The sequence below is a fragment of the Orcinus orca genome, chromosome 5 (assembly GCF_937001465.1).
Source record: "Orcinus orca chromosome 5, mOrcOrc1.1, whole genome shotgun sequence".
NCBI classification, from domain to species: Eukaryota; Metazoa; Chordata; class Mammalia; order Artiodactyla; family Delphinidae; genus Orcinus; species Orcinus orca.
The window spans coordinates 123,061,301-123,082,902 of NC_064563.1; the positions used below are offsets into that span (position 1 = coordinate 123,061,301).

A 21,602-nucleotide genomic window follows, 5' to 3' on the forward strand; every position below is an offset into this window, starting at 1 on the left:
ATGTGGGATCTTCCCAGACCAGGGATCAAACCCGTGTCCCCTTCATTGGCAGGTGGATTCTTAAGCACTGCACCACCAGGGAAGTCCTCCTTTATCTCTTCTAAATCAGAAGAAATAATGATATGATCTAGCCTGAATTAAATTTGTCTTTATATCAACACAGCCATAAAAGACAATTTTAAATATTTTTTTTATTGGTAGAAGAGGTTCACAAAAGCAAAAATACCCAGGGCCTGTGAAAGTTAGAACGTGGCCTTAGAAATGCCCTAACTTAGATATTTTGAAGAAAAGTTGCTGAGGAAATCCTTAACAAGGATTTACTTTTCTACTCAGACACCAGAGCATCTCACCAAAGGCACTAAGTATAATGTTTTTCAAATGATTCAACAAACTGAATGGAGCCAGCTAAGTGAAAAAATCTGGAGGGCGATCAACAAAGGAAGATGTGGTTTGATTTCTCTATACAGCTAATCTACAGAGCATGGAATTGTTATTATTATTTGCTTTGCGGTACATGGGTCTCTCACCGTTACGGCCTTTCCCGTTGTGGGGCACAGGCTCCAGACGCGCAGCCTCCGGACGCGCAGGCTCAGCGGCCATGGCTCACGGGCCCAGCCGCTCCGCGGCATATGGGATTTTCCCGGACGGGGGCACGAACCCGTGTTCCCTGCATCGGCAGGTGGATTCTCAACCACTGCGCCACCAGGGAAGCCCAGGATTGTTACTTTTTCTAAAAGGGTTATTGAAGTGATCAGAGTGATGAGCCTCATTGAGAATTTATAACTACAAGCCCTTCCTCATGCTAGTTTCTGATCCAAACTTATATTAACTGTGTTATCTGATAAACGTAGTGCCCAAAATCATTTTTTAAGTTTCCCTGGATTGGTAGTGCCCCTAAGATCCTGGAAGAAGCTAATACAAATCCTCTCTCAAGGAAAGCACTTAAATCTCTCAAATGATTCACACAGATGAAGTTCTACAAATAACAAGCCTATGATAAAAAATCATCATAAAACATGAAAAAAGAAGCCTAACATGAGCGAGAATCTGCATAAACAACAAAGAAATAAAATGGGACACACAGACTTCAAATAATGTAATTATTGTGCACCTAATCTATATTAAATGTGTTTAATATGCTTAAAGAAATATAAGAGATATTTGGAAGTATGAGTAGGGAACAAATATGAAAAAAGATTAGATATCTATAAATGAAAAATGTAGCTGAAATTAAAATCCATTCGGAGAACTGAACAGAAGATTCAACACAACTGAAGAGCAGAGTTGTTAACTTGAAGATAAAACTGAAAAAATTACCTGGGATTCAGTTCAGAATATCAAACATATGAAAAATATGAGAATGAGATATGAAGGCTAGAATGAAGAGGTGTAAAATACATCTAATGGGTATCTCAGAGTATGATAAAAGAAAGTGGGAAAAGCAATATTCAGCAAGATTTTGAATACTGAGATTTTTCCAGAATTGGGGGATGACAGTAATTCTCTCAGGTGCAGGAAATCGTTGGCTGGATAAATAAACAGCAACTCCAAACTAGACACAATTGTAATGAAATTGAATAACAAATCAAAGAGCTCTTAAAAACAGCCAGATTAACTACGAGGATCATTAGATTGACTTCATTAGAGCAGCAAAGGAAGACAATACAGTGGAATAGTATTTTGAAAGAACAGACATTGACAGAACAGACCAGTAAGCCCCAAATTCTATATCAAGAACTCTACCTTTTAAGAATGAAGGCAAAATAAAGACAGATGTTTTTAGACAAACAGAAACAAAGTTTACCTTAAAGAGACCCTCAGTAAAGGAATTTGTAAAGGACATACTTCTGGAGGAAGGAAAAGAAGTGTTTTGAGATACAAGAAGAAATGGTGAGGAATGTGTAGACTGTTGATGAAAGAAAAACACACGGGGCTTCCCTGGTGGTGCAGTGGTTGAGAATCTGCCTGCCAATGCAGGGGACACGGGTTCGAGCCCTGGTCTGGGAAGATCCCACATGCCGCGGAGCCACAACTAGGCCCGTGAGCCACAACTACTGAGCCTCCGCGTCTGGAGCCTATGCTCCGCAACAAGAGAGGCCGCGATAGTGAGAGGCCCGCGCACTGCGATGAAGAGTGGCCCCCGCTTGACGCAACTAGAGAAAGCCCTCGCACAGAAACGAAGACCCAACACAGCAAAAATAAATAAATAAATAAATAAAAACACACAATCTAAAAGTTGTGAATGAAGTTTTATTTGTGGACCTTATGAGGATATAGCCTGGGGAGCAGTCTCTCAGATAGTTATGGGGAACTGCTTTAAAGAGGTAAGGGAGGAGCCAGGATATACATAGCAGTTTTTTGCTAAAAAACAAACAAACACACACACATGTCATCAAACATCAAAGTATTACTGCTAATCACAAAAAACCAGATATCTCGTCAGTGATTTTAGTGCTTTTCTCTATGTGGGAAGATGCAAGAGTCTGGGCTCACTGAAATCATTCCTTAGACATGCATCTTAACTATCTAGGGCTGGTATCCAAAGTACAGAATGCTTCCTGTTTTTCTCCATCCTGAATTCTCCTCAGGGTGCACTATTGGGCGGGGGAGGGCAGTTGCAGTGGTTGATGGCTTGATCCTTGTAGAACTGGAATGGCAGGCAACATTCTTTGTTTATTGGAGTGGCGGGAAACATTCCCTTTCCACAAGACAAATCTAATTAGACACTGGCTATATTTTTTTTAAAAAAAGACAATGTATAATTATAAGGTCGACAGAACAAAAACAATGGATTACAATAAATTAGGAGAGGGATTTGATAGGGGTTAAACCAGTCTAAGATCCTTGTATTATTCAGGGGAAGAGTAAAGATGTCAATTCTCTTCAGACTTTAAAAATTTCAATATTCATGGGAACATTTCACCCCAACTGAGGGTAGATTTTTGAGTAAAGACGGAGAATTAAACACATGCATCTGCCTCTACTCTCCCAAAGAAAACCTCACTAAAATCACAGTAAATAGACTTTAAAAGGCCTCCAGGTATAAGGACAAAGACAGAAGATGAAGTACCAAATGTCTGGAAACTAAAAAGCAGATGGATGAAAGTTTACTGACTGAATGCACTCAAGAAAGTTGAATTCTAGGCCAGCAATAGTCCAAATGAAGCTTCAAATAGTTTCAAAACCGAGCAGGACCCCATGGGGCCCTCCAGGGTACAAATCCTTTCTGTGTCACCCATTTCTTATTTGTAGTAAATAGGTTTCAATCAGCCTCTTTGACCTTCCCTGAAGTCCAAAGGGCAGGTTCAAACAGTTGCTAATCAGAAAAGTGAGGGAATGTAGAAACAAAGGAAGAGCAATCAAGTAACAACAGCACAGCAATAAAGCAGGATCCTGGTTCCTCCTCAAGGAATATACATAACAATATCTTTGAGTTCTTCTGCGGGAACTAAGGCCCCCCACCCAGGCGGAGGAAGGTAACTCCAGGCTGAGCACAAGAGTCCTGGAGTACCAAACTGTCACCTCATCACTAACCAATCAGAAGAAAATCTGCACACAGTGGAAGATAACAAAGACTCTGACACCTTCCCCAAATGATTAACTGCAATTAACTCCCCCTTTTTCCCTTTAAAACTTTCATGGTCGAGCAGAGTCTTTGGAGTTGGTTCTTGAATAACTCCACCTGGGGGTCCACCTTCTCCCCAGGTTGCTGGCCTCCTGAATAAAGCAACCTTTCCTTTCCAACCAACACTTGTCTTGGAGTGCTTGGTCCCTAGAAAGGGCAATTTATTTAATGGTTGCGTGCTATTTGTTACCTTGGTTTGAGGATACTAAACAATCCATAATTTGTACATTCCAGAATTAATGAGATTATCTCATTACAGATTCCAGGAGACATAATTTCCAAGCTGACAACAACAACAAAGACTATTTAAGGTGTCATTAAGAAGTTTCAGACTACTGCATAATTTCAGCTACTGTTTATATGAAATAAGGTACTCATAAGCCAAAGTCTAAAGATGACTTCAATTCAAATAACTTTTTCCCCCAGTTTTAATGTAATTTGTAAAAGAAAAATAGTTCACTAAATAAGATAAACTGCTCCTTTCAAAGTTACTTAAATCTTAGAGATGATAACATTTGAAAAATCTGTGTTCAGTAATCTAAAGAAGTAGAAAACATTAATTTTGTGAAATTTACCTTTACTTGCTAAAAAGCTATATTAAGATGTAATGATTTGTGAGTAATTATACAGATATTTACATACACTTTATTAATATATGAATTAAATATATTCAGTTCAACAAATACTAGAGAACCTACTATGGGCTGTGCTCCCAAGAGTAAAAAAGATGAATAATGTGCCTTTTGGCCTTCTAGGTATATTCAGGGTAAGAGAAGTGATTGATAGGTATGAAAATGCCTATCACAGAAGGAGGCAAAATGTAAGGAGTGTAAAACAAAGTACCAGAAGGAAAAGGATTAAGATGAAAATCCTTTTGGGTAATTGCTAAAGATTTCCTCTAGATGACCCCTGAGATGACCCCTGAGGGTGGTGGCCTTCTACTGAAGGAGACACTCAAGGTAGCAACCTGATAACAAAATGTGTGCTGCTTGGAAGTGATTAATACTAGAAGAGTCCTCATAAACAGTCTGAAATAGATATGAACTTTAATACTTAATCTCTTCTAATCTCATAAAATATAATGTGGTATGTAAAATCTCAAGTTCCAAATATTTTATACCTTCAATTATATCCAGTAGAATTCCTGTTTCCTCAACTAATAGGAAGTCCCTAACAGTTACTCTGGACTCTCCTTAGATCAGCCAGGATCCCGCTGGAGACAATTTAAATCAGGACCGCTGGAGTAGGGGTTCAGGTATTTGTATTTTACAAAAGTTCTCCAGATAATTTTAACGTGCAACCCGGGTTGCAAATCACCTGCCTAAATTGCAGTTGGGCAATTTTGGTCTTCCCGATAACTGGTTTACTTTCTTTGCTAGTTCAATAAATAACAAGAATTTTCCAATATTATTTTTTATTAGCTTCCACTTTACTGACCACTTACTATGTGCCAGGCACGGTGCCAAGCATACTTTTGTGCACTGTCTCTAATTTTCATAGCTACCCTTGGAGTAGGTGCTGTTTCTAAGTTACTTGCCCACTTACTACCCCATTTCAGAGCCCAAGAATTTACCCACTGCACAATACTGCTTCTCTCCTCACTAAGACACCAAAGTCTCTCAGCAGATATAAATAAACGTTATCTGGAAAGACCAACGAAGAACAAGTAATGGAGGGCACCAGGAGGCAGAAGCGACACTGCAGGGCTGACCGGGAGATTCTGCGAGATTCAAGATCTCTAATCCCCTGGTCTCCCAGCTACTGCCCGCGCCCGCCCCCCGCCCCAAGCCTTTAACCGTCCCTACTGAGACCCGCTTTTCAACCTCTCTGGTCCTTGTTGGCCAATTTCAGAGCTGGAATAACGTTTAAACACAAGGGAGGAAGCCCAATCCGGGTATTTCCCAAATTAGCTTAGTCACTACTGGAGATGGGGAAAAGCCTTCTCTAGCCTTCTTCTACATCAGCCTGAAAGGACTCTACGAGAGGGGAGCAAATGCCAGGGCTGCCCACTTGTCTTCGCCTAGGGCCTTAGGTGGAAGAGCCCGCCGCAGCCGCAAACATCCAGAGATAGGAGGCGTGGCCGGAGGCTCCCACCCCTACTATCCTGAGGGGAGGGTGGGGTAAGTGCAGGAGGGGCTGCCTGCTTTAGTTGCTTTTCAGGGTCCGGGCGCAGGTGGGCGAGTTTTGTCCCGTGCCTTGCCTTTAAGCCAGGGTGCGATAGCCGTTTCAGTCGTCTGGGGAGAGGGGCTGGCCCGACCCACGTGCACAAACCCAATTTAACTGAAGGCATTGGGGGGGGGAATCCGAGTTCAGGCTTGGGGCGAGTGGCTGCCGGCGCACGTCAACGCCCGAGCTCCGCTGGCAGGAGTTCCTTACTCGCGTGGGTCCCAGGGCAGCCCGCCGGGGGCTCCCGGTTGCCATAGCAACCCCACGCGCCTGGCAGGGACGGCGCGCGCCGCGGGGCTTCGCTACTACCGGAAGTGACGTGTTTCACCTGCCGAGCGAGGGCGGGGTGGGACCGGGCTGCGAGGTGCCGCCGCAGCCAGCGGGTCGGGAACGCGCGGGGAGCCGGGTGACTGAGACCCCGGGTAAGAGCCGCCTACCTGCAGTCGTCGCCCACAACTGGGCCGCCACCATGGCGCTTCTGCTGCGCTTCGTGCTCCTGTGCGGAGTCGCGGGTGAGTGGGGGACAGATCGGTCCCTCGGGTCTTTATTGCCTGGCCAACCCTGGGGCGCTCGCTGCCTGCGGCCACCCGGGAACAATGAGGCTTGGGGGAGGGGGCGGGCGCGATTTGGGGGCGCTGCGGCAGTGGTGGAGGTGCGCGCGGAATTGCACTGGGGTGATTTCGCCGGACCGGGCGCGCGAGCCCCGAAGGTGGGTGGGGCCGCTGGGAGGGGAGCCCTGCGGGGTCGTGGGGGTACCGGGGGTGCGTTGGAGTGGGGGACCGAGCCCCGGGATGTGGGGCGGCGGTGGAGAGGGCTCCCCGGGCGCGGGTGGGTGGGCGCGGCGTGCCGGCTGCGCCTGGCGTCTCTCCCAGACTATTCTTTGCCGCGGGTGCGGGCTTTGCTTTATTTGCTCTTGCCCTTTCCCTTGTTAGCCGCGGTGTCGTTTCCATCGGGGTTACCCGGTTTCAGAAGCCTTGGGCGGCGAGTTTTCAGGTGTCGAGCAGTCCAAGCCAGGAGACCGAATTACAAACGCCATGATTAAATGGACACTGAGCTTTTCAGTGCCTCAGATCGTCCAACCTACCTCTAGGAAAGAGGCGCTGAACGAACTGTAGGCTGGGCATTCTTGGTCTCATGGAAGAGGCGAGCCCAGGCACGAGCTGTTAACTAGACGGTAACTCGACGAAGTGGACCGTCGAAAATCAGAAGTAGATTCCTGCAAAAATGCAGTATTGATTTCTGCAGTCGCGGGGCAAAGTGCAAAGGAGAAATTAGTAACCTTGGTTTTGAGTTTATAATGTTTTGATTCATTTTGATGATGACTTGTACAGGGAATTTCGAAAGGATTCGCCAAGTAATACATGTTCGACTGCGCCTTTCTCGGGAGGGGTAAAAGGGCATTTAAAACTGCGTGGATATAAGGCATAATCGTTCGATATCTTTAAAAAACTGATTTGTTGCCATGTCCGTGCTTTAACCAACTGATACTGTCTTGTCAAAGTAAGCATTTTAGAACCAAAGGATTCATTAAACCAACCACAACAACAAAAAAATCCATCGGTGGGACCCTAGGAGGCACACTTTGTGTAGCCTCCGGAAGGATAATTTTTTTAAGCGCTCTAGAGCTGGATCGAGTGGCCCTTTCTGTTGGGATGGCTCTCTGCTTCCTGTTGAAATGTTAATTCCATTGTTGGATGCCCCAGCTGTGAGCATTACTCATGGGATCAACATTCTGTTAACAAATCTAATCTTCGATATGAGTCTATAGCATTACCTCCACCTTTTTAATACATATCATTTAGACATGGCTGAAATTTCCAAAGTAAAGCTTCCAGAAAAGCTAAGAGTCAGTAACCATTTTACATGATAACGTTACACCTTGTTTTGGTCAAGGACTAAACTGAAGTAGAAGTTGAGAACATTGTGATCTCTGTGGAAAAAAATGTTTTAGCCTATATCTAGAGCAGAGAAGTGGAAGAACATAAACCATATAGAGGATTCCTCCCCACCCCCACCCCCAGGGATATCAGGATAATTGTCTGGATTTCATTTTTTTCTGGATGCCTCACTTTGGTAGGCACAATCTCATCCTAGGATATTTTGATACATACAGAGTCATTCTGCTCATAAACTGTACACTATGGTACAGTGAACATCTCTTTAAAGGACTGTTGGCTTCAACTAAACTATTTTACTTCAATTTTCCAGCTTAGGAAACAACTCAAAAACTGTAATTGATGTATGGCTTTGGGTATTTCTTCAGATACTTCTTGACATCTTAGAAATTTATTGCCATGAACTCAGTTTGGGTGGTAACATTATTGGATTCTACAATTGGCAAAACAAGGTGGAGGCTTACATATTAAAAATTGCAGTGCTATTAGTAGATCTTCCTCTAGAACTGTCTCTAGAGGAAGAAATTGCAGTGCTATTAGTAGATCTTCCTCTAGAGCTGTCTCTAGAGGAAGAAATTGCAGTGCTATTAGTAGATCTTCCTCTAGAGCTGTCTCTATGTGGGTTGTAGAGTTTTGTGTTGTACTCTGGTTGCTGATGGAACATTTTTTGATGCGTTTTTATCGCCTACCTAGTAGCAAGTTGTACCGCTAGTAATAGTAGTGTCAGTAGTGGTAGAGCAGTAGCAGTAGAAGTAAAAATAAAGCCTTGATTATGCAGTTATTTTTTTAAAAATATATTTATTTTTGGCTGCGTTGGGTCCTCGTTGCTGCGCGCGGGCTTTCTCTATTTGTGGCGAGCAGGGGCTACTCTTCGTTGCGGTGGCTTCTCTTGTTGCGGGGCACGGGCTCTAGGCACGCGGGCTCAGTTGTTGTGGCACACAGGCCCTAGAGTGCAGGCTCAGTAGTTGTGGCGCACGGGCTTAGTTGCTCCACGGCATATGGGATCTTCCTGGACCAAGGCTCGAACCTGTGTCCCCTGCATTGGCAGGCGGATTCTTAACCACTGCGCCAACAGGGATGTCCCTGATTACTCAGTTATTAAATGCCAGGCACTGTTCTAAGGGCTTTACATACACTCATTTAATGTACCTTGCAGCCCTAGAGGATATATATGTATTATAATGATCCCTACTGTACAAGTGGAGAAACTGAGGCATGAAGTGGTTGTATAACTTTACTCGCCAAGGTCACAAATTTCCTTCTGAATCCCTGCTCTTATCACTATGCTGCCACTTTCCTCTTTGATTACCTCTAATCGACATCTTAAATTTGTATCACTGGTTACTGTCATTTATTAAGAACCTGCTGTTGGTTTGACCCTGTGCCAAGTACTGAAGGCTTTTATTATTAGCCTTTTAATTTCTTGATCTTAGTTGAACATTTTCAGTCTCTCTGCGAGCACGAGGATCCAGGGCTTAGACTGGTGTTGTAAGCTTAAATGGCCCATGAGCCAGCAGCATCATTGTCACCTAGGGATGACAGTGTTAAAGTTTGGGGTACTGCTCTGCTTTTCACAGTGTCACTATGAGTGAAAGCAAAGTACTGGCCAGTGATTCTGGTCTCCAAACCACTTGTTAGCCATGCAGTGGCAGCAGGACCCTGTTCTCTGTGCTTCAGTTGCTGCTTGTGTCAAGAACGGGAATCCCACTATATCAGTTGATATAGTGGGAAATGTTTATTGTTTTGCTTTACCTGGTGTTTTTTCCTTTACTTGAAAAAATGAAGATTATTAGATATGAACTTTATCCCCTCCATATGCCTCTCTCTTAATACATTCCTGTCATTATACCACCACCAGGGCAAAAGTTGCCCTTCTCCAAGGCAAGCCACCCAACATTGGCTCATTACCCTATCTGTTGTGGGGGTTTCCATAAAATTACCCAATATATCTCATTGCACTAGGTCAGAGGGCAGGGGCATTACCTGTGCTGCTGTTCATTGTTACAGTCCCGGTGTTAGCTTGTGGCACCTGGCAGACAGCAAGTGTTCAGCAAATGTTGCACGGTTGAACGTTTTCAGCCTCTTTGCCAATAGGCCTATGTATATGATATGGCTCTCTTCAGTTATATCTCTTTCCCTTCTCATCCAATAAAGATGGTCCTCCACTAGTGATCATTCCACTAGCCTTACTTCATTCCATTGTTAGAAGTTAAGCCTCTGCTTTATCTCTGACCTCATTATTCTGTCTCACTCACCTGCTTCAGTTGCCAAAGGTATCAATAACCACGTGCCAAATCCATTTATTTCTTTAGAGCTCCTTGACACCTATTAACCTGCCCTTCACTACCTTCTTCAATAGGTCCCTTAAATGCCAGCCCTCCCCCATGATTTAACCCCATAGCCCTCTTCTCAGTCTTCATCTTAAACCTGGGTGACTTCATCTGTCCATCACTGTACACTCAGAATTGTTGCTAGTGACTTAAAAATGTTGCCAACTCACCTCTCCTTTGAATTCTGGGCCACTATTTCCAGCTGCCTAACATTCAGCATCCCATCTGAATGCACTTGAGTACCTCAGACTCTGTAGGTCCTCAACTGAACTTACCATTAATTAACTGATTAAACGATCCAGTCGTTCAAATATCTATGGCCTACTGTATACTATGGCTGTGCTAGATGCCCCTACAATAGTGCAGGCGTTTGCAAGGTGCAAAAGGTTTGGTGGAACGTTCCCAGCAGATGGAGATCTGAAAGGGTATAATGTGCCTTGGGTTCAGTGCGTATAAGGCATCTAACTAACACTTCTCTTTCTGATGTGCACCTGAGTCATTATGAGGGCATGTGGGGTGGAGCTTGAGAGTTTACATTTTAACAGGTTCCACATGATGTCACTGCTGAGTACACTTTGAGTGGACAGAGACCCAGAGACTGTGCCGAGAGTTTAGGAGACGATCCCCCAAGACTGGCACTGAGAAGCTTGTGGAGGTGTTAAAGAAGTGAGGTTATACACTGAGATTTATTCTCTTGAATTGTGTAGAACTCTGCAGCAGTTCTGGAGGCAGGTAGGACCAATAGATCTAACGCATTAATCCATCTGGGATGACCTGGACACAAGCAGTCCCTGTTGAAATACAGCAGAGTGGTGCTGGGCTTCCTGTTTCATCTGAAAATTGTTCTGAGGGAGATGCAGAGGAGCCTGGTATCTGGTTGATTGAATGAGTGGCAAGAAAAAGTTGGAGGGAGCCAGTAAGATCTCTGGCTTGAGTGAATGATCATGTCACTAATCTATAGGGAGTAAAGAAAGGAGAAGCAAGTTTTAGGGAGATGACAGTGAGCTTTGGACAAGTTGTATTTGTGGTGCTTGAGGGGAATGGAAGTGAAAAATACCCAGTAGGAAGACTTAAGCAAAGGACTGGATCTCAGGAGAGAGGCAAAGATGGGTGATACAGAATTGAGCATCACTGCTGATAGGTGGCATCTGTGTCTGGTTAACCAGGAAAAGCAGGTAGGACTAGAAAAGAAGGTGAAATGTGATGCTGGGGAACATCAACATCTAATAAGTAGTCAGGAGGTGAGGAACCGGGGACAGTAAGGAGTGATGGAGAGTGCAGGGGAACTAGAGGATGAGGGTGTCCCAGAAACTGATGAAGAAATGAGGCCAGTGGGTCTTACATTAGGAGATTATTGAGAACATTTTGGAAAGTGATCGAATCCAGAGGGAGGACAGTACCTGTACTGAGAGTAAAGCTAGATTTTAAGAGATTGAGGAGAGGGCATCAGGTAAGTAGAGAATAAGAGATTACTTTGCACTTGCAGCTGATTTAGTGCATGTTGCACGTATGGCCTTCATTCCAGGGGACAGGAGCAGACTCCATGGGAGAAGGTAGAAGCCAGAAGATAAGAACTCTAACTTCTGTGTGTGTGTTTATTGAAGTTTAGTTGATTAACAATGTTTCAGGTGTACAGCAAAGTGATTCAGTGTGTGTGTGTGTGTGTGTGTGTGTATGCACACACACACTTTCTCAGATTCTTTTACATTATAGGTTATTACAAGGTACTGAATACAGTTCCCCGTGCTATACAGCAGGTCTTCATTGTTTATCTAGACCTCTTAACTTCCCAACCTCCCAGACATAGAACCTTGCTCACATGATCATTCTTCTTTAAAACAGTGTATTCCTCTTTACACTCATTCCGGGACTCTGAACCCTTTGGCTTCCCAGGGGATGTCACTGTCTCATCCCATCTCTTATGTAGGGATCCCATCAACTTTAAAAAAGCTTAAATATCCCTCCAGACATGGCTTCAACCCTTATATCCCTCTTTCATCACTGCCTGTCTCTCCTTTTCTCCACCGGATTTCTTGAAGGAGTGGATTTGTTGACTCCATTATTTTCCTTCATATCCATCAATTCTTCCACCCTTTGCAATCTGATTTTTACCCCACTCTACTCCTGTGAAACTGCAGTGGCCGCTGTGGCTGCATCCAGTGGACATGTCACACCTTCAACCTCTTAAACCTCTTAGCGAGAATGGCTCTATTGACTAATCTCTTTCCTCCTTGAGCTGTTCCTCATTCTCCTTTGTGGGCCCACTTTCCTCCCTCTACTTAAATGTCAGTTTCTGGCTTCAGTTACCATTTATGTCCTTACAGCCTCCAGTCTGTTTCCTGTCTCACTCTCCCAAAGCTTTGCCCATAATGTCAAACCACTCACTTGACAGCTCTGCTTAGACTCCCACAGGTACCACCAGTTGAACCTGTCTCCAAACCACTGTTCTCTCTCACATTAAATGGCATTTTCAGCCACCAAAATGCCCAGGCAAAAATCTGCATACCTTACTTGACTTTTCGTATTCTCTCCCCAGCTTACACCCGGTTTCTAAGTCACTTGTATCCCTCCAGCCACTCCTGGAGGGATACAGCGTACCTCAGTGTATACCACCATCTCTTAAGATGGTTGAAGTAGCTTCATAATTGGTTTTTCATTGAGTGAGGAAATAAATGGGGAAAGATGTACTAGGCAGGAATTTCTGTTTGTTGGCTTGAGAAAAGACCTGGAAGGGAAAGAGTATTTGAAGATTAAGAATAGGTATATCACTGAAGAGGTGAGCAGGGCTGGGCTCGGTGTCCTGCACAGGCCAGCTTTGTGTGTGTCAGCCCTGCCATGCGTTCAGTATTGGAGTGAATTTATGTTACCACTCCAGTCTCATTTTAATCCCCTGCTTGCAGCCTGTTCTCCCCTCTCCCTTCGTTTCCGCCTTTCCTCTATCGTACTCAAATCATTATCAGGTGTAACTAAGTAAAGGCAAGAATTGAGACTGGGAGCTTTTGATTTGCTTCATTTGGTGGGCAGCAAGTAATGGATGTGAACGTTAAAATAATTTTAAAATTATTCAATTAATTATTAAGGTAACCTGGAAAATAATTAAAAATTATCTAACTGAAATGAGCTTATGGCTTTATCTTACTGTCATCTGTGTGGCATTTTTATTTTTATTTTTATGTATGTATTTCGGCTGCGCCAGTCTACGTTGTGGCACGTGGGATCTTTAGTTGCGGCGCACATGCGGGATCTAGTTCCCCGGCCAGGGATGGAACCCAGGCCCGCTGCATTGGGAGCTCAGAGCCTTAGCCACTGGACCATCAAGGAAGTGCCCTCCTTGCATTTTTTAAAGAAAACAAATCTAATGTTCTAGAATAATTGTTAGATTGGTTTTGGAATTAGGTTGGTTTCTATTAAGAATATGATGCTAAGTGGAAGTAAAGAGCAGTAACCTTTTTTGGCCCTGGCTCCTTTATTTTCTACTTAATTTCTTCAGTGGGGCTGAAATTACAAATGGTGGAGTGTGAGGGGGATGGGAGGACTTCACCTTGGCACAGTGAAGTGGTCTGTACAGGAAGCTGGTAGTTTATGGTTTGGTGAGCTCTTGGGGCTCATTTATTGATATTCTTTGTAATTTGTTCACTTTGTTGAATCCATTACTGTCTCCAGGTAAAAGAAAATGGGAAGGAAGTTGAAAATGTTTCTGTATTCAGTGGCAAAATGGTGACTTAAAGGAACATTTACCTCTTTTGTGCTTTCCCACTGGTCTTTTCTGTAGGCTTTCCCTCCCCTCATTGACTCACCCTTTCTGGTTTCTAATAATGAGCTAGCCAATTAAAGTTTAAGCCTTAAAGGCCTTAGCTTGACTCAGCAGTATTTACGGTTTATTTTAATTGGCAGGGTGCTGGTAGAAGAAAAGGTTATTGCCTGCTCTGTTGACAAAGGGAAGGTAGGATAAGGGAAGGAGATAGTAACAGTCTATTTTTAGGGTAGGTGTGAGATCAATGGCAGGGTTCAGTTTGTCCTTTGATAGTTGGTGAGAAAAGGATTAATCGTCACATTAACCAATGTTTGTACATACTGAGACAATGCAAATTTCTTTACAGACTATTAAATCACTTTCATTCTTTCAAAGATACTTTACAGGTTGGAATGGGAATGCTGTTTTATTTACTTCTAAGATATGAAACTTTAGATTTCTGGAAGAAGCAACATAACTAATCATGATTACTTTTTCACTTCCCTATCGTGTAACTAACTGTATGTTCTGTGTGAGCTTTTATTTATTTATTTATTTATTTATGGCTGCCTTGGGTCTTTGTTGCTGCACGCGGGCTTTCTCTAGTTGCTGCGAGCCGGGGTTACCTTTTTTTTTTTTTTGCGGTACGCGGGCCTCTCACTGTTGTGGCCTCTCCCGTTGTGGAGCACAGGCTCCGGACGCGCAGGCTCTGCGGTCATGGCTCACGGGCCCAGCTGCTCCGCGGCATGTGGGATCTTCCCGGACCGGGGCACAAACCCGTGTCCCCTGCATCGGCGGGCGGACTCTCAACCACTGCGCCACCAGGGCTACTCTTTGTTGCGGTGCGCAGGCTTCTCATTGCGGTGGCTTCTCTTGTTGCGGAGCACGGGCTCTAGGCACGCGGGCTTCAGTAGTTGTGGCACACGGGCTTAGTTGCTCCGAGGCATGTGGGATCTTCCCAGACCAGGGCTCGAACCCATGTCCCCTGCATTCGCAGGTGGATTCTTAACCACTGCGCCACCAGGGGAGTCCCTGTGTGAGTTTTACAGGTTTCTCCAAAGGAAGTATGGTTTGGCTGCACAGATAAAAACGCTCTCAAGGAATCTCAAGGAATATGCAGATACGGTGAAATCAAACGTGTTGAGCCGCATCTTTGTTGAATTGTTAGAGTGACTCCAGTTGACCCTCCTCAGTCTCTCAGATTCCCCAGTGAAGAGTGCTTTGAACTCTTGAATACCAGACTATTCCCATGGGGTTTTTCTTTAATGGACCAGACAGAAACTTCAAGTGTTTTGTGCCCTGGATAGTTCTACAGTAAGAATTGAGAAGACTCTTTAACCTACTTGGTTGTAGACTGTGAAATCTGATACTTTTAGAATGAGCTGGTAACTCTGGGCTAGAAAAGTGATCTTACTGTGTTTTTAAAGACAGTTTCACATGCATCTCATTTGAATCCACTCTCCTGACAGCCTATGGGTAGGAAGGACACATTTTTTTTTCTTTTAAATAAGGAATCAAGTTGTAAAGCCAAGGCCTTAAGTTCAATAAATTATGGCATTGGTCCAAGACAATGCTGTCCTAGTAGAAACATATGTCATTTAAAATGTTCTGGTAGTCATTTAAAAGTGAAAAGGAAAAGGTGAAATCAATTTGTATATATTTTGTTTAACCCAATATATACAAAATATTAATTCCATATGTAGTCAAGTTGAACATCAGTAAGATTTTTTTTTTATACTAAGCCTTCAAAATCTGGTATTTTACCTACAGCACATCTCAGTTTGCACTGGCCACATTTCACGTGCTCAGTAGCTGTGTGTGGCTAGCAGATACCCTTTTGGTCAGCACAGGTCTAGAACTTGGAGTTTTAGTTCCCAGTCAACTTCCACCATATTTAGTTTCAGAACATTCCACTAACTAAAATAGCATGGGTGTGGTGTGCCATCACAACAGCTTTGTCAAATGGAAAGTGTCTTTGGAACTGCTCTCATGAGATTTTATCTAAAATAATTATTTGTATCACAGTATTCCCGTTGACAGCAAGTTAAATAATGTCTCTTGTTATTTAGTTTCTTGTAAACATCAGAGCATTTGTTGCACACAAAATTATATCAGCTGTCCTTTTTTGGTAGTTATATGCATCTATATTTTAGGTATAAGGTAGAAAAAACAAATACATGGACAAAATAATATTTTTAGCTTGCCTATGGGGGGAATAAATGCATTTATGGAGAGATTGAAAGTATAGAGTGGTCCCTGGTGATGGTTGCTAGGAAATTTGAATTTATTTTGGGATATTAGAAAGGAAGTCATGCCAAGATTGAGGCAGTCTTACAACAGTTAGACATGCTTACAACAGGGTTTTTTTTTTAAACTAACCTTTTCTTTATTAACTTCAGTATTTTCCGTAAGTAGGTAACATTTGCTTGTTTTGCTGTTATGTCTCTTTGCTTTTTTTTTCCTGTGATCTCATCTTTATAAGACACTTCACCTCAGTTTCTTTGCTTTTTTTGTTGTTGTTTTTTTGGCCAGGTACTCACTTTTCCTGTTTCATGTTAATTAAAGGAAGAAAAGAGAGCCTGAGGTCGTTTTTGAACAAGGAGGCAAAGGCAGATTTCTTAAAATGAAGCAATACATGTTATTTTACGAAGGTGATGAAAATGTTCACTATGGCAACGGATCTGCTTTACCCATAATGCAAAATACCCTATTTGCATTTGTTTTGTCAGAGACTTCTGAAATTAGCATCTCTGTATTAGAGAACATGGGGAAAATAATACACTACATAGATTGAAAACAGGCTGAGACTTAATTTTTTTTTAAGGTTTAAAAAAACAAAACTTTTATTTAGAAAGGCTGAAGTGATTGCATGCTAATTTGAACAGATAGGTTGTATAAGAAAATTCCATTTTTGATACCCGCGAAGAGTTGGATTCCATTATGTGTGCTTTGCCCTTTCTTTAGACCTCTTAACTTCAGACTGGAGTTGAACAGAAATGTGGCTTACTCCTTTCCCCTCAATTCACTGAGAATTAATTTTATTTATTTATTTATGGAAGGGTTTTCATTTTTTAAAATTAGTTATCTATTTTATACATATTAGTGTATGTATGTCAATCCCAACCTCCCAATTCATTTCCCCCCAACCCCCCACCCCGCTTTCCCCCCCTTGGTGTCCATACGTTTGTTCTCTACATCTATGTCTCTATTTCTGCCTTGCAAATTGGTTCATCTGTACCATTTTTCTAGACTCCACGTTAATGGAATATAGAAATTCCATTCTGACTTACTTCACTCTGTATGACAGTCTCTAGGACCATCCACATCTCTACAGATGACCCAATTTCATTCCTTTTTATGGCTGAGTAATATTCCATTGCATATATTTACCACATCTTTATCCATTCCATCTGTCGATGGGCATTTAGGTTGCTTCCGTGACCTGGCTATTGTAAATAGTGCTGCAATGAACGTTGGGGTGCATGTGTCTTTTTGAATTATGGTTTTCTCTGGGTATATGCCCAGTAGTGGGATTGCTGGGTCATATGGTAATTCTATTTTTAGTTTTTTAAAGCACCTCCATACTTTCTCCATAGTGGCTGTATTAATTTACATTCACACCTACAGTGTGAGAGGGTTCCCTTTTCGCCACACCCTCTCCAGCATTTATTGTTTGTAGATTTTTTGATGGTGGCCATTCTAACCAGTGTGAGGTGCTACCTCATTGTAGTTTTGATTCGCATTTCTCTAATAATTAGTGATGTTGAGCAGCTTTTCATGTGCTTCTTGGCCATCTGTATGTATTCTTTGGCCCATTTTTTGACTGGGTTGTTTGTTTTTTAATATTTTTTTAAAAATTTATTTATTTATTTATTTTTGGCTGTGGTGGGTCTTCATTCTGCATGCAGGCTTTCTCTAGTTGCGGTGAGTGGGGGCTACTCTTCGTTGTGGTGCGTGGGCTTCTCATTGTGGTGGCTTCTCATAGCAGAGCACGGGCTCTAAGTGCATGGGCTTCAGTTGTTGTGGCACACGGGCTCAGTAGATGGGGCTCATGGTCTCTAGGAGCACAGGCTCAGTAGTTGTGGCACACGGGCTTAGTTGCTCCATGGCATGTGGGATCTTCCCGGACCAGGGCTCGAACCCATGCCCCCTGCATTGGCAGGTGGATTCTTAACCACTGCACCATCAGGGAAGCCCTGTGCAAAGGTCCAATTTGTTTGTTTTTATTTCCATTACTCTAGGAGGTGAGTCAAAAAAGATCTTGCTGTGATTTATGTCAAAGAGTGTTCTTCCTATGTTTTCCTATAAGAGTTTTATAGTGTCTGGCCTTACATTTAGGTCTTTAATCCATTTTGAGTTTATTTTTGTGTGTGGTGTTAGGGGAGTGTTCTAATTTCATTCTTTTACATGTAGCTGTCCAGTTTTCCCAGCACCACTTTTTGAACAGACTGTCTTTACTCCATTGTATATCCTTGCCTCCTTTGTCATAGATTACTTGACCATAGGTGCGTGGGTTTATCTCTGGGCTTTCTATCTTGTTCCATTGATCTATGTTTCTGTTTATGTGCCAGTACCATATTGTCGATTACTGTAGCTTTGTAGTATAGTCTGAAGTCAGGGAGTCTTATTCTTCCAGCTCCGTTTTTTTCCCTCAAGACTGCTTAGGCTATTTGGGGTCTTTTGTGTCTCCATATAAATTTTAAGATTTTTTTGTTCTAGTTCTGTAAAAAAATGCCATTGGAAATTTGATAGGGATTGCATTGAATCTGTTGATTGCTTTGGGTAGTATAGTCATCTTCCAATCCAAGAACATGGTATATCTCCATCTGTTTCTGTCATCTTTGATTTCTTTCACCAGTGTCTTATAGTTTTCTGAGTCCAGGTCTTTTACCTCCTTAGGTAGGTTTATTCCTAGGTATTATTATTATTTTTTTTTGGCAGTACACAGGCCTCTCACTGCTGTGGCCTCTCCCGTTGCGGAGCACAGGCTCCGGACGGGCAGGCTCAGCGGCCATGGCTCACGGGCCCAGCCGCTCCGCGGCATGTGGGATCTTCCCGGACCGGGGCACGAACCCGTGTCCCCTGCATGGGCAGGCGGGCTCTCAACCGCTGTGCCACCAGGGAAGCCCCTATTCCTAGGTATTTTATTCTTTTTGTTGCAGTGGTGAATGGGATTGTTTCCTTAATTTCTCTTTCTGATCTTTCATTGTTAGTGTATAGGAATGCAAGAGATTTCTGTGCATTAATTTTGTATCCTGAAACTTTATGAAATGCATTGATTAGCTCTAGTAGTTTTCTGGTGGCATCTTTAGGATTCTCTACATATAGTATCATGTCATCTGCAAACAGTGACAGTTTTAATTCTTCTTTTCCAATTTGTATTCCTTTTATTTCTTTTTCTTCTCTGATTGCCATGGCTAGGACTTCCAAAACTATGTTGACTAATAGTGGTGAGAGTGGACATCCTTGTCTTGTTCCTAATGTTAGAGGAAATGCTTTCAGTTTTTCACCATTGAGAATGATGTTTGCTGTGGGTTTGTCATATATATGGCCTTTATTAGGTTCCTTCTATGCCCACTTTCTGGAGAGTTTTTATCATAAATGGGTGTTGAATTTTGTCAGAAGCTTTTTCTGCATCTATTGAGATATCATATGGTTTTTCTTCTTCAATTTGTTAATATGGTGTATCACATTGATTTGTGTATTTTGAAGAGTCCTTGCATCCCTGGGATAAATCCCACTTGATCATGGTGTATGAACCTTTTAATGTGCTGTTGGATTCTGTTTGCTAGTATTTTGTTGAGGATTTTTGCATCTATATTCATCAGTGATATTGGTCTGTAAGTGTCTTTTTTTGTAGCATCTCTGTCTGGTTTTGGTATCAGGGTGATGGTGGCCTCGTAGAATGAGTTCGGGAGTGTTCCTTCCTCTGCAATTTTTGGAAGAGTTTGAGAAGGATGGGTGTTAGCTCCTCTCTAAATGTTTGCTAGAATTTGCCTGTGAAGCCATGTGGTCCTGGACTTTCGTTTGTTGGAAGATTTTAAATCACAGTTTCAATTTCATTACTTGTGATCGGTCTGTTCATATTTTCTATTTCTTCCAGGTTCAGTCTTGGAAGGTTATACCTTTCTAAGAATCTGTCTATTTCTTCCAGGTGTCCATTTTATTGGCATAGAGTTGCTTGTAGTAGTAGTAAGATGCTTGTAGTAGTAAGATGCTTTGTATTTCTGTAGTGCCCATTGTAACTTCTCCTTTTTCATTTCTAATTTTATTGATTTGAGTCCTTTTCCTCTTTTTCTTGATCAGTCTGGCTAAAGGTTTATCAATTTTGTTTATATTCTCAAAGAACCAGCTTTTAGTTTTATTGATCTTTGCTATTGTTTTCTTTGTTTCTCTTTGATTTATTTCTGCTCTGATCATTATGATTTCTTTCCTTCTACTAACTTTGGGTTTTGTTTGTTCTTTCTCTAGCTGCTTTAGGTGTAAGGTTAGATTATTTATTTGAGAGTTTTCTTGTTTCTGGAGGTAGGATTGTATTGCTATAAACTTCCGTCTTGGAACTGCTTTTGCTGCATCCCGTAGGTTTTGGATCGTCCTGTTTTCATTGTCATTTGTTTCTAGGTATTTTTTGATTTCCTCTTTGATTTCTTCAGTGATCTCTTGGTTATTTAGTAATGTATTGTTTAGCCTTCATGTGTTTGTGGTTTTTACGGTTCTTTCCTGGTAAATGATTTTTTTTTTTTTTTTTTGCGGTACGCGGGCCTCTCACTGTTGTGGCCTCTCCCGTTGCGGAGCACAGGCTCCAGAAGTGCAGGCTCAGCGGCCATGGCTCACGGGCCCAGCCGCTCCACAGCATGTGGGATCTTCCCGGACCCGGGCACGAACCCGTGTCCCATGCAGGCGGACTCTCAACAACTGCGCCACCAGGGAAGCCCTTTTTTTTTTTTTAGGTGCGTGGGCCTCTCACTGCCGTGGCCTCTGCCGTCGCGGAGCACAGGCCCCGGACGTGCAGGCTCAGCGGCCATGGCTCACGGGACCAGCCGCTCTGCAGCATGCGACCCTCCCGGACCGGGGCACGAACCCGTGTCCCCTGCATTGGCAGGCGGACTCCCAACCACTTCACCACCAGGGAAGCCCCCTGTAAATGATTTTTAATCTCATAGTGTTGTAGTCGGAAAAGATGCTTGATATTTGTTTTCTTAAATTTACCAAGGCTTGATTTGTGACCCAAGATGTGATCTATCCTCGAGAATGTTCTGTGTGCACTTCAGAAGAAAGTGTAGTCTGCTCTTTTCGGATGGAATGTCCTATAAATGTCAATTAAATCTAGCTGGTCTATTGTGTCATTTAAAGCATGTGTTTCCTTATTAATTTTCTGTCGATGATCTGTCCATTGGTGTGAGGTGTTAAAGTCCCCCACTGTTACTGTGTTACTGTCAATTTCCTCTTTTATAGCTGTTAGCAGTTGCCTTATGTATTGAGGTCCTCCTATGCTGGGTGCATATGTATGTATAATTGTTATATCTTCTTGGATTGATCCCTTGATCATTATTTAGTGTCCTTCTTTGTCTCTTGTAATAGTCTTTATTTTAAAGTCTATTTTATCTGATATGAGAATTGCTACTCCAGCTTTCTTTTGATTTCCATTTGCATGGAATATCTTTTTCCATCCCGTCACTTTCAGTCTGTATGTGTCCCTAGGTCTGAAGTGGGTCTCTTGTAGACAGCATATTTACGGGTCTTGTTTTTGTATCCATTCAGTGAGCCTGTGTCTTTTGGTTGGAGCATTTAATCTATTCACATTTAAGGTAATTATCGATATGTATGTTCCTATTACCATTTTCTTAATTGTT

General features: G+C 42.7%; 1 protein-coding gene across 3 annotated transcripts in view; it reads left to right on the top strand.

The window, feature by feature from the left end:
- The first annotated feature begins 6,122 nt into the window (after positions 1 to 6,122).
- CXADR (CXADR Ig-like cell adhesion molecule) overlaps positions 6,123 to 21,602 on the top strand; it is a 74,039-nt gene continuing 58,559 nt past the window's right edge. Inside the window, exon 1 of one of the 3 annotated variants that reach the window (XM_012539287.3) lies at positions 6,123 to 6,303. In XM_012539287.3, the coding sequence (XP_012394741.1) occupies positions 6,261 to 6,303 (43 nt within the window). In that variant the 5' untranslated portion in view covers positions 6,123 to 6,260. The remainder of the gene's footprint in view (positions 6,304 to 21,602) is intronic. The other 2 variants (XM_033417978.2, XM_004264461.3) reach the window with 2 other exon arrangements.